The sequence below is a fragment of the Carcharodon carcharias genome, chromosome 7 (genome assembly GCF_017639515.1).
Source record: "Carcharodon carcharias isolate sCarCar2 chromosome 7, sCarCar2.pri, whole genome shotgun sequence".
Lineage (NCBI taxonomy): Eukaryota > Metazoa > Chordata > Chondrichthyes > Lamniformes > Lamnidae > Carcharodon > Carcharodon carcharias.
Window position 1 is genome coordinate 6278103 of NC_054473.1, and position 13705 is coordinate 6291807.

Genomic DNA, 13705 nt, shown 5'->3' on the forward strand with positions numbered 1-13705 from the left:
ACAGCGGATACTGGAAGTATGAGGCAAAAACAAAAAATGCTGGAAAAACTCAGCAGGTCTGACAGCATCTGTGGAGAGAAAGACAGAGTTAACGTTTCGAGTCTGTATGACTCTTCAGAACTCTGAAGAAGAGTCATACGGACTCGAAATGTTAACTCTGTCTTTCTCTCCACAGATGCTGTCAGACCGGCTGGGTTTTTCCAGCATTTTTTGTTTTTGTTTCAATTTTCCACATTGTTGGGTGGACGCCAGTGTTGTAGCTGTACTGGAACAACTTGGCTAGGGGCGCAACAAGTTCTGGAGCGCAAGTCTTCAGTACTATTGCCGGAATATTGTCAGGGCCCATAGCCTTTGCAGTATCCAGTGCCTTCAGCTGGTTCTTGATATCACGTGGAGTGAATTAAATTGACCGGCATCTATGATTCTGGGGACCTCCGGAGGAGGCCGAGATGGATTATATAAATCTGCAATAAAAAGTTAGAATCAATAATGGTGATCAAGAAACCACCCACGTAAAAATCCAGTTGGTTCACTAATGTCCTTCAGGGAAGAAACTCTGCCACCCTTGCCTGGCCTGATCTACCATGACCCCTAGCAATGTGGTTAACTCTTCACTTCCCTCTGAAATGGCCGAGCAAGGCACTAATTTATCAGCAAGACTTCTCAAGGGGAATTTCGGAAGGGCAGCAAATCCAGTCGGGAATTCAGGAGAAATTTCTTTACCCAGAGACTGATGAGAATGTGGCTCTTGCTGCCTTGGGGTGGTTGAGGTGAAATGCAGAGATAACGTTAGAGGAGATAAAAACAGAAAGTGCTGGAAAAACTCAGGCTCGGCAGCATCCATGCGGAGAGAAACAAGAGTTAAATGTTACGAGTCATAGAAAGTTTACGGCACAGAAAGGAGCCACTTAGCCCATCGTGTGTGCACCAGCTGAAACGTGAGCCACCCAGCCTCACCCCACTTTCCAGCATTTGGTCCATGTCGAATAAGGCTCCTCTTCAGAACCATTTCTAATTCAAATTCCCGGTATACGCAGTACTTTGTTTACGTTTAAGGGGAGGCTGGATAAACACGTGAAGGAGAAAGGTACAGAAGGATTGGTGATTGGGGGAGATGACTTGGGGTAGGAGCTTGTGTCGAGCATAAATACCAGCATCAACCAGTCGGGTCAAATGGCCTGTTCTTGTGCTGTGAACTCAATGTAACCCAGTGAATTTAGGAAGAGGAGAAGTCCATTTAGCCCCTTGAGCCATTCTACCAGATGTTGGCTGGGATCTTAGGAGATGGAAGGGAGAAGGGTTTGGTTGGGGGGGGAGGTGTGGCGGGTGGTGAAGAAACAGGCCTGAAAGGCTACTTAAACTTCATAGATTTGAGCTTTCACTGTGAGATGAGCATGAGAAATTAATTGCTGTAATTTTATCCCTAGGGACTATGAAGAGAATGGTGAGAAGAAGACAGAGACTAGATATTCCTACAGTAAGTCCCAGTCGATCAGAGACTGAATCACTGCTTTATTCAATACTAACTTATCTCCTGTAGCATTGCTCACTGTTGAGTCAGGTAATGCATTTGGTGCGTCCTAACATGTGATGCACAATGTAATCTTTTAATGCCAGAAAATTTATTTAGTTTTTACTTATTGTTAAATAAACACCGATTCAGGTCAAGCCGGGTTAAATCCAGAGTTTAATTGTTGTTTAGTCCCCTCTTGGCCTCACTGCCTGTTACCTCTGCAACCTCTTCAAAGGAGTGGGTTTTAAGCAGCGACTGAAAGGCGGAGAGGTTTAGGGAGGGAATCCCAGAGCTTAGGGGCCCAGGCAGCTGAAGGCACGGCCGCCAAAGGTGGAGCGGTTAAAATTGGAGATTCCAAAGAAGCCAAAATTGGAGGAGCTCCGAGACCTCGGAGGGCTGTGGGGCTGGAGGAGATTACAGAGATAGGGAGGTTAAGGCCATAGGTTATGGAGGGATTTGAAAAGAAAGTTGAGAATGTTATAGTTGAGGCAATGCCAATGTGGGACTCATGAGCCTTCCCTGAAGTGTTGAGTTACGCCATGAGGTTTTTTTTAATTGGAGGAGTTGGTGGACTTGAGAACCAGCGTTGGTCAGTGAGCGCAGGGAGAGGCGGGTTAGAGTGAGAGACAGGACACTGTCAGCTTACTCAGTTCTTCCAGCTTCCATTATTTGGGGAGACACGAGGTGGTGACTAGCTTCATCAGATCACCGTCAGGAGATTTGACCCATAACCTTTGTTGTTCAGATACGGAGTGGAAGTCAGAAGTTGTCAACAGTAGGAGCTTTGATCGTGAAATTGGGCACAAGAACCCGAGGTAAGAATGTTTTCAAAGTGAAAGGTACGTTTAATGATGGGACCGGTCGCTCAGAATCAAAATGGCAGAGCCGTCAGAATGTGTCCCCTCTGGATATCACAGCACTGAGCCTTTCAAACATTCCAGCCCGTGACCTTTGCATGGCTTGATTTGACCTCTGTCTTCATGAATAGGCATCCCCTGATTTAATCGCTCCGCTGTTGGCGGCCTTGCTGTCAGCTGCCTGGGTCCCAACCTCTGGAATCCCCTCCCTAAACCCCTCTGCCTCGCTACCACTCTTTCCTCCTTTAAGATGCTCCTTAAAACTTACCTTTTTGACCAAGCTTTTGGTCACCTGCTCCTATATCACCTTACATGGCTTCAAATGTGTTTTTAATTTATTCATTCATAGGATGTGGGCATCGCTGGCTGGGCCAGCATTTATTGCCCAACCCTAATGCCCCTCGAGAAGTTGGTGGTGAGCTGCCTTCTTGAGCCGCTGCAGTCCGTGTGATGTAGGTACACCCACAGTGCTGTTAGGGAGGGAGTTCCAGGATTTTGACCCAGCGACAGTGAAGGAACGGCGATATATTTCCAAGTCAGGATGGTGAGTGACTTGGAGGGGAACTTCCAGTGGGGTGTTCCCATCAAGCTGCTGCCCTTGTCCTTCTAGGTGGTAGTGGTTGTGGGTTTGGAAGGTGCTGTCTAAGAAGCCTTGGTGAATTCCTGCAGTGCATCTTGTAGATGGTACACACACTGCTGCTACTGTGTGTCGGTGGTGGAGGGAGTGAATGTTTATGGTTGGGGTGCCAATCAAGCGGGGCTGCTTTTTCCTGGACAGTGTTGAGCTTCTTGGGTGTTGTTGGAGCTGCACTTTCGATTCAGTATGCTCTTATACTAAAAAGTTCAGAGAAACCTCTTGTTAAAGATACTACATAAATGCAAGTTTTTGTTGAAATCATCTTGTGATGTCAGCCCTGTGAATGGGCAATAATAGATTGAATGGTCTGAGTATTAATCTGCTGCTTTCTTTACCTTCCCCTCAGTTCAATGGCAGTCGAATCATTCATGGCAGTGGCCTCTGATGTTAGTGTGGGCAATCTTCACCTTTCCAAAGGTAAGCAAGTTAAATAATAAGTTTTTAATTCTTGACTTTTAGATATAGAAAGCCTCCTAACGCTGGTTTGAGAGGGAAGGAAAATGCAGGAATAGGTAAAGGATCAGAGATGAAATGGAAGGGATGAGTGTAAGACTGGCTAAAAGATTGGATTTTGAGAAGACTTTTAAAGGTAGAGAGAGAGGATAGGAAACCCCCCTTTTTATTCCATTCATGATGATTCTCAGTCCGTGTCCTCCTGTTAACCAACTCAGCGACCAGTAGAAACAGTTGCTCACCATTTACCCTCTTAATCCTCTCTCAATTTGAAATACTTCATGTGTCCGACTCTGTCTGAATGGAAAAGCCTCAATAATTCAATCCTTTCTCCATAGCCATAACGACTCATTCCTGTTGCCATTCTAGGAACAGGAGGCCATTCAGCCCTTTGAGCCTGTTCCACCAGTCACTCACATCACAGCTGATCTATTGCTCACATCCACTTAGTTCAGTTGTGAGGTTTTCAATTGACCCCCAGTTTCAACAGCTTTTTAGGGGTTGAGAGAGTTCCAGATTTCCACTCCCCTTTGTGTGAACAAGTGCTTCCTGACATCACTCCTGAACAGCCTGGCTCTGATTTGAAAGTTCTGTCCCCTTGCTCCCCACCAGAGGAAATAGTTTCTCTCCATTGACCCCATTGAATCCTTTAATCAACTTGAACACCTCCAGAGATCACCCCTTACTCTTCTAGACTTGAGGGAATGTAAGCCTGGTCTGTGCAGTCTGGCTGTATAAGTTAACCCTTTCTGTCTTGGATATGGAGCACAATTTGAGTCTTGGACTCCATGCACATTAGAGAAAGAGATGCAAATGGCACAAAAGGCAACAAGGAAAGCTGACACTTTGGAATGAGGTGTTTAAGCAGCAATGAATGAGAACTCGATACTTTAGCAGTGAATCTGGGGCCCTCATTGAATGAGCGACAGGAGCAACACTGGCATCTGCCAGGCAAAGCAGAATATTGCCCAGGTACGTCCTGTCCACAGAAAGCAGGACAAATCCAACCCAGCCAATTACCACCCCATCAGTCTACTCTCAATCATCAGTAAAGTAATGGAAAGAGTCATCAACAGTGCTTTCAAGCAGCACTTGCTTAGGTATAACCTGCTCACTGACCCCCGGTTTGGGTTCCCCCAGGGCCACTCAGCTCCTGACCTCATTACAGCCTTAGTTCAAACATAGTCAAAAGAGCTGAACTCCCGAGGTGAGGTGAGAGTGACTGCCCTTGACATCAAGGCCGCATTTGACCGAGTGTGGCATCAAGGAGCCCTAGCAAAACTGGAGTCAATGGGAATCAGGGGAAAACTCTCCACTGGTTGGAGTCATACCAAAGGAAGATGGTTGTGGTTGTTGGAGGTCAATAATCTGAGTTCCAGAACATCACTTCAGGAGTTCCTCAGGGTAGTGTCCTCGGCCCAACCATCTCCAGCTGCTTCTTCAATGACCTTCCTTCCATCATAAGCTCAGAACTGGGAATGTTCGCTGATGATTGCACAATGTTCACCATTCACGACTCTTAAGATACTGAAGCAGTCTGTGCCCATATGCAGCAAGACCTGGACAATGGTCAGGCACGAGCTGACGAGTGGCAAGTAACATTTATGCCACACAAGTGCCAGGCGCTGACCATCTCCAACAAGAGACAATCTAGCCATCGCCTCTTGACATTCAATGGCATCACCATTGCTGAATCCTCCACTATCAACATCCTGGGGGCTACTATTGACCAGAAACTGAACTGAACCAGCCATATGAATATCATAACTACAAGGGATGAGTGCCTGCAGAGTTCTGTTGCTCAGTGTTTATGTTTAAAGTCGCAATTCTGGCTTCTTCTTTGGTTAGGTTTAAAAAAGTTGTAATTTTCTCAGTGTACTCAATTAATTATTTATTTAAAAATTGCAGAGCGAACTTGAGGCCAAGTTCAGGCCCCGACTTGGGGATCGGGTTTTAGCAATGGCTTTTTTCAGACTGCACTCCTGAATCTGAAAATCTTTAAAGATTTCTCAGGACTTGCTGTAGCCTGGAATTTTGAAAGATTTAGCTGACCCTCGCTAGGTCTGCTGATTGTGCTCTGGGATTTGAAGCTGGACTTCCAAAGGAGACGCAGTGAGTCTTCTTTTGCATTAAGGAATTTTAAATCTCTGCCTTCAGCTTCCAGGCCTTTCTTTGGAGCTTTTCCTGGCAGTACTTCCTTTGTGCCTCTGCTTCTGAAGCTTCTTTCCAGGTCAGAATGCTTTGTTAAATCTTTTCTCAGTCTTATAGCATTTTAATTTTTCTCTGCATTTTCAGCAAGGTTTTGGGTTTTTCCATAAGCTGCCACCATGTTGTAGGGTGTTGGTTACAGTTCGGTAGGTCTGGAGAAGTCTTCGGGGTCATAAGTAGGTTAGCTGTAAGTCTTTATTGACTCTTGTAACCTTTACTGTATATTTGTAAATAGTTCCAAGTTAGGAGCTGTCTCCATGCTTGCTGGTACACACAGCTCTGTCCAACACTCAACTGACTCTAGGTGTGGGTCATGTGCTCTCTTACATCACTGTGTGGGCGGTACTGTACTCAGTCCCACATTAACCCTATATATGGCTGACCCTTATACTATGCCTATCTCTCAACAAACATCACTAAAACAGATTCACCCTGTTGCTGTGTTTCCTTACATGATTTATATCTGACAGGAAATATTCAATAGACATTAAGTTCGCAGATGACAGGAGGGGTTTAGAGCATTTCAGCTATGAAGTTCATAGATGACATGAAAATTGGTGGTGTCATGAATAGTGAAGAGGAAAGCTTTAGATTACAGGACGTTATAGATGGGCTGGTCAGATGGGCAGAGCAGTGGCAAATGGAATGTGAGGTGATGCATTTTGGGAGGACTAACACGGCAAGGGAATACACAGTGAATGGTAGGAACCTAAGAAGTACAGAGGATCACAGGGACCTTGGTGTACATGTCCATAGATCCCTGAAGGCAGCAGCACAGGTAGATAAGGTGGTTAAGAAGGCATATGGGATACTTGCCTTTATTAGCCAAAACATAGAATATAAGAGCAGGGAGGTTATATTGGAGCTGTATAAAACACTAGTTAGGCCACAGCTGGAGTACTTTGTGCAGTTCTGGTTGCCACACTATTAGAAAGGATGTGATTGCACTGGGCAGGGTGCAGAGGAGATTCACCAGGTTGTTGCTTGGGCTGGAGAGTTTCAGCTATGAAGAGAGACTGGATAGGCTGGGGTTGTTTTCCTTAGAGCAGAGAAGCCTGAGGGGGGACCTGATAGAGGTATACAAAATTATAAGGGGCATAGATAGGCAGAAACTTTTCCCCTTAGCGGAGGTTTCAATAACCAGAGAGCATAGATTTAAGGTCAGGGGCAGGAGGTTTAGAGGGGATTTGAGGAAACTTTTTTTCCCCCAGAGGCTGGTTGGAATCTGGAACTCACTGCCTGAGGGGGTGGTAGAGGCAGAAACCCTCACAACATTTAAGAAGTATTTAGATGAGCACTTGAAACGCCATAGCATACAGGGCTATGGGCCAAGTGCTGGAAAATAGGATTAGAATAGATAGGTGCTTGATGGCTGGCACGGACACGATGGGCCGAAGGGTCTGTTTCTGTGCTGTATAACTCTTACTCTAAGGCTCCAAGAGCAGATCAGAGACTGGGAATCCCGCAGCAAGTAACTCACCTCCTGACTCCTCAAAGCATGTCCACCATCTACAAGGCACGAGTCAGGAGTGTGATGGAATACTCCCCACTTACCTGGATGAGTGCAGCTCCCAAAACACTGAAGAAGCTCAACACCATCAAGGACAATAAAGAGAGAGAAAATAAATTTTGAGGGTAAACTGGCAAGTAATATAAAAATGGACAGGAAGAGCTTCTTTAAATATATAAAAAGGAAGAGAGAGGCCAAAGTGAACATAGGCCCCTTAGAGAATGAGGCTGGGGAAATAATAATGGGGAACCAGGAAGTGGCAGAGGAGTTGAATAAATACTTTGCCTCAGTCTTCGCAGTAGAAGACACTAATAGCATTCCAAAAATACTAAGTAATCAAGGGGCAAAAGGCAGGGAGGAAATAAATACAATAACTATCACTAGAGAAAAGGTACTAGGGAAACTAATGGGGCTAAATGCTGATAAGTCCCCTGGACCTGATGGGTTGCATCCTAGGATATTAAAGGAAGTAGCTACAGAGATAGTGGATGCACTGGTAGTAATCTTCCAAGAATCCTTAGATTCTGGAAAAGTCCCAGAGGATTGGGAAACTGCCAATGTAACATCCTTATTCAAAAGGAGAGGGAGACAAAAAACAGGTAACTATAGGCCAGTTAGCTTAACATCTGTCATTGGGAAAATGTTAGAGTCTATTATAAAAAAAATGTAACAGCAGAGCATTTAGAAGTACATAATCTAATCAAACAGAGTCAGCATGGCTTCATGAAGGGGCAATAATGCCTGACAAATTAATTAGAATTCTTGAAGGAGGTATCAAGCAGGATAGATAAAGGGGAACCAGTAGATGGAATATATTTGGATTTCCAAAAAGAGTTCGATAAGGTACCACACGTAAAGCTACTTAATAAGATAAGAGCCCATGGTATTGGGGGTAGTATATTAGCATAGATAGAGAATTGGCTAACTAATAGAAGACAAAGAGTTGGGATAAGGGGGTCATTTTCAGGATGGCAACCCTGTAACAAGTGGAGTGCCACAGGGATCAGTGCTGGGGCTGCAATTGTTCACAATATATGTTAATGACTCAGATGAGGGAAGTGAATGTACTATCGCCAAGTTTGCAGATGACACAAAAATAGGTGGGAAGGCAAGTGGTGAGGAAGACACAAAGAGTCTACAGAGGGATTTAGACAGGTTAAGTGAGTGGGCAAAAACTTGGCAGATGGATTATAATGTGGGAAAATGTGAGGTTATGCACTTTGGCAGGAAGAATAGAGGAGCTGAATATTATTTAAATGGAGAAAGACTGCAGAAAGCTGCAGCACAGAGGGATTTGGGAGTCTTTGTGCATGAATCCCAAAAACATACGAGTTCAGCAGGTAATAGGGAAGGCAAATGGAATGTTGGACTTTATTTCAAACTGAACGAAGTATAAAAATAGGGAAGTTTTGCTAAAACCTTACAAGGCACTAGTTAGACCACACCTAGAATACTGAGAACAGTTTTGGTCCCCTTATCTAAGAAAAGATATACTGGCATTGGAGACAGTCCAGAGAAGGTTCACTAGGTTGATCCCAGGTATGGAGGGATTTTCTTATGAGGAGAGGTTGAGTAGGTTGGGCCTGTGCTCATTGGAGTTTAGAAGAATGAGAGACGACCTTATTGAAACATATAAGATTCTTAGGGGGCTTGACAGGGTAGATGCTGAGAGGCTGTTTCCCCTTGTGGGAGAGTCTAGGACCAGAGGGCATAATCTCAGAGTAAGGAGGCGCCCATTTAAAACAGAGATGAGGAATTTCTTCTCTCGGGGTAGTGAATCTGTGGAATTCTTTACTGTAGAGGGCTGTAGAGGCTGGATTGTTAAGTGTATTCAAGGCTGAGATAGACAGATTTTTAGTCAGTAAGGGAATCAAGGGTTATGGGGATAAGGCAGGAAAGTGGAGTGAGGATTATCAGATTAGCCATAATCTCATTGAATGGCGGAGCAGACTCAATGGGCTAAATGGCCTACTTCTGCTCCTACATCTTGTCTTATGGACAAAGCAGCCCCTTGATTGGCACCCCATCCACCACCTTCGATATTCACTCCCTCCACCACCGACGTACAGTAGCAGCAGTGTGTACCATCTATAAGATGCACTGCAGCAATTCACCAAGGCTTCTTCGATAGCACCTTCCAAACCCACGACCTCTACAACCTAGAAGGGAAAGGGCAGCAAATACATGGGAACACCACCACCTGGAAGTTCCCCTCCAAGCCATACACTATCCTGACTTGGAAATATATATCGCCGTTCCTTCACTGTCGCTGGGTCAAAATCCTGGAACTCCCTCCCTAACAGCACTGTGGGTATACCTACACCACATGGACTGCAGCGGTTCAAGAAGGCAGCTCACCACCACCTTCTCGAGAGCAATTAGTTGTGGGCAATAAATACTGACCTAGCTGACATCCAATAATAAATTTAAAAAGTACTTCATTGGCTGTAATGCACTTTGAGATGTCCTATGGTTGTGACAGGCACTTTATAAATGCAGTTCTTTCTTAACCAGAGGACACAGATTTAAGATAATTGGTAAGAGAACCAGAGGGGGAGATGGGGAGTGTTTTTTAAACAGAGAGCTGTTGTGATCTGGAAGGCGCTGCCTGAAAGGGCGGTGGAAGCAAATTCAATAGGAACTTTCAAAAGGGAATTGGAGAAATACTTGAGAAGAAAATAATTGCAGATCTTCTGGGAAGAGTGGGATTAATTGGATAGATCTTTCAAGGAGCCAGCACAGACACGATGGGTCGAATGGCAGAGCAGGCTCGAGGGGCCAAATTCCCTCCTCCTGCTGCTCCTATTTCTTATGTTCTGTAATACTGTTTTACGCTGGTGTGGAGGTGACAGTGTAACTTGCATGTTGGCTCCTAATCTGAGTCAAACAAGCTAAAGCAGCACCGCCTTCCAACTTTAATAACACTTCCTTTCAAGAGGAATCTGGAACTCCGGATCTCCATTTATGATGGATATGAGGAGGAATCTCTTCTCTGAGAGTTGTTACTGTTCCCCCGAGAGCAGCGGAGGCTGAGTCATTGAATATATTCAAGGCTGAGTTAGACAGGATTTTGATCAACAAGAAGATCAAGAGTTATGTGGAGCAGGCAGGAATGTGGGGTTGAGGTTACATTCAGATCAGCCATGATCTTATTAAAGGCGGAGCAAGCTCGAGGGGCCGAATGGCCTACTCCTGCTCCTATTCTCACGTTCTTGTAAACCTTATTTAAATTTTATTTGGGACACTGCTAGTTGCCAGCACGTAGTTCTGGACTCTGCCCCGTGCTTTATAAACAGGCCACCCTGAAGACTGGAGCCTTGTTCTGTGAGCAGAGAATCAGACAGGTGCAGAATGAGGCCCATCTTGCTTGTGCCAGTGTATGGGCCCATTGACCTTCACTTGAGGTGCAGCCAACAGTATAACTGCGATATGGCCATTGCATTCCATATCTGCTGATCTGAAGCCAGCCGTATGACTGCGGCTGTGGTTCTAGGTGGGTGCACATGTCAGGGCTCAGTGCATTGTGTGAACGAATTTCAACTTTTTAAAAATATGGTCAATGATGGTTTACGTGCCTCCAGTAATCAGTCTGGGGTCAATGGACCCATAACCTCATGGGTTTCTCAAACCCCCATTTGAGTCGTTTGGGTTCCATGTTCTGAGTCTCCCCTTTGTTCCTTTTTAAGGTCTAATTGACAGAATCAACACCTTTAAGAGGATCAGGCTGAACAAGTTTGAGGGCCCTCACACTGACATCATCGTCCAAGACGATTACTTTTATCATAGCAGCAACCCCAGGAACCCAGAGGTGAGCAGCCCCCACCCATACTCATACCTGCGCTCTCTTTCATGCGCTTCTCTCTGACATGCCCATCCGCTCTCAGCCATAACTACATTTCAACACCAGCGCTTAATGGGCTGTAAAGCACCTGGACACATCCTGTGGTAACTGGGCTCGGTGGAATGAGGGTTGTTTGATTTCTCAGTGTATTAATATCCATCTTTTAAAAATGGCTCCAAAATGTGGGGACCCATCAAACTAACGTTCCGGTGAAGTGGTGGGTTTGATTTGCGATGGCCTCGTGTGCTGCTAAAGGTAGGTGGTCAGAGCTGATACAGAATAGTATCGGCTGCGGCTCAGTGGGTAGCACCCTTGCCTCTTGAGTCAGAAGGTCGTGGGTTCAAGTCCACTTCAGGGACCTGATGCAAAAACCAAGGCTAACACTCCAGTGCGGTTCTGAGGGAGTGCCGCACTGTCAGAGGTGCTATCTTTCGGGTGAGATGTTAAATCGAGATCCTGCCTTCTTTCTCGGATGGACGTATAGGATTCCATGGCCACTATTTTGAAGGGAGCCGGGGAATTCTCCCCAGTGTCAGTCTAGACGATATTTATCCCTCAATAAACATCTCAAAAATAGATTGTCTGCTCATTGTCACATTACTGTTTGTGGGAGCTTGCTGTGTGCGATTTGGCTGCTTTGTTTCCTATATTTTGGAGTGACTTTACTTTGTTGGGTATAAAGCGTTTGTGACATCCTGTGGTGCTACAGAAAAATCAATTTCATCTTTCTGTTTAGAAAGGCGGAACAGGCTTGAGAGGCCCAAGGGGTCTCCTCTTGCATCTATGGGTTGAATCCTGACTGATGGACAGATTGTCCCCAACTCCTCCCACCTAAACTCCTCCCACATAAACACCCCCATGCACAGCTCGCAGTCTAACTGCTCACCACCAGCGTCTGGGAGGCCATAGGCAGATCAAGCAACCTGAGAGTTCTCGGGGGGGGTCTCTCGGTGTGGGAGCCCCCTGGCCAGTAACTGTTGGAAGATGCCGCTCTCGCTAACGTCCTCATTGACGTGGAGAAGTGTAAGTGGGGTGATGGCAGAATTGGATGTGTTTCAGGAGAGAGGGGTTGAGGGGGTTGAGGCAGGGGGGTGTAGGGTGCGAATTGGTGAGAGGTTTTGACACGTGCCTCCTTGCCACACTCCTCCCTGTCTCTTCAAATCCCTGAATTCATCCGAGCTGCCCCACAACCAATGAGGGGGTTATGATCGATGTCCCCTCTAAGCTGCGTGACTGCACACAAGTCCCTCCCTTTAAATTGCGGCACAGAAGAAATGTTAAGGGACTGCGCTGTTCATTGCCTGCAAGCTTTGAGCAAAGTTAGGGGGAACCTTGGCTTTGCTCTGTCAGAAGGGACAGACTCCTCGTGCTGAGCGGAGCGGCCTCTTTCTGTTCAGTTCAGTGGCACTTGCCACTAACAATCTTTTAACCCTTGTTTCCCCAGGTTGGCGATCTCCGTGTTTCCTTCGATTACGCAGGGCTCAGCGGAGAATGGTCCTTCCTGGGCCAGCCTGATGTGGTAGGTTCCATCTCTCATTACTCTTTATTCCTTTCCTCTCTCTCTCTCTCTCACCCTCCTTCCCTCTCTCTGCGGCATTGGCTCTTGGGAATACAGACTCCACCAGTCCCAGTCTGGCCCATGTGAGCGCTAGCTTGGTTCAGTTGGTCACACTCATTGAGGGTTCACGTCCCACTGGAGGACTTTTAACACAGAATCTCAGCTGTCTCTGAATCCCAGCCACCCACTCCCTCCTGCCCTGGGGGAAAAAAGAACTCAACCAAGTCATTTACGGTGACATTTGTTGAATTCCCAACTCTCTAGCCCTCGGCCCTCCATTAGCCTCAGTGCTTCTGATCTGTTCAATTGCATCTTCAGCTCCATCTTTTTAATGTCCTTGTCCCTGAGGATGTCTTTTACACACTCCTACCCCAGTCGCTGCTGATGTGAGTCTAATCTTCGTTCCCTCATGACCCTGAGCTGACCTGGCTCCATCTCCTCACCATCCCCATCTTTAACACTGACCATCTCTGCCCCCGACTCCACTCATCTGCTCATCCAGACAGCTATTCCAACAATCTCCCGGCCGGCCTCCCATTTCCACCCTCTGCTACCCGTGTCCTAACTCTCACCGAGTCCCATTCCCCCACCTGCTCCACACCACCCCCCCGTCCACCCACCCACCCACCCCACCGTACTCGCTGACCTACTTCGGCTCCTGGTCTGGCAACACCTCGATTATAAAACTCGAATCCTTGTGTTCAAATTCCTCCACAGCATCCCTATCTCCGTAACCACCTCCAGCCCCTACAACCCTCCCCACCTCGGGCATCACTCAGAGGGCAGTCAGAATGCAATGGGCTCAAGACCCACTCCAGAGACTTGAGCACATGATCCAGGCTGAAGCTCCCAGTGCAGTACCGAGGCAGGAGGGATAACTTTCAACCGAGACATCAATCGGAGGCTCGTCCGCCCTCACGAGTGGACGCTCAAGAATCCTACGGCTGTTAATTCAGAGAAGAGCAGGAGACTTCTTGCCAGCCTTGTGGCCAATATTTATCCCTCAATCCGTGTTACTAAAAGCAAATCTTTTTGGTCATTATCACATTACTGTTTGTGGGATCTTGCTGTGTGCAAATTAGCTGCCAAATTTCCTACATTACAATGACTACATTTCGAAATTACTCC

General features: G+C 46.3%; 1 protein-coding gene across 1 annotated transcript in view; it reads left to right on the plus strand.

The window, feature by feature from the left end:
* Positions 1–13705, plus strand: part of LOC121279669 (transmembrane protein 43-like) — a 28700-nt gene that overhangs the window by 11554 nt on the left and 3441 nt on the right. Inside the window, exons 5-9 of the mRNA XM_041190889.1 lie at positions 1428–1477; positions 2259–2328; positions 3354–3424; positions 10865–10986; positions 12464–12538. Coding sequence (XP_041046823.1) covers positions 1428–1477; positions 2259–2328; positions 3354–3424; positions 10865–10986; positions 12464–12538 — 388 coding nt within the window. The remainder of the gene's footprint in view (positions 1–1427; positions 1478–2258; positions 2329–3353; positions 3425–10864; positions 10987–12463; positions 12539–13705) is intronic.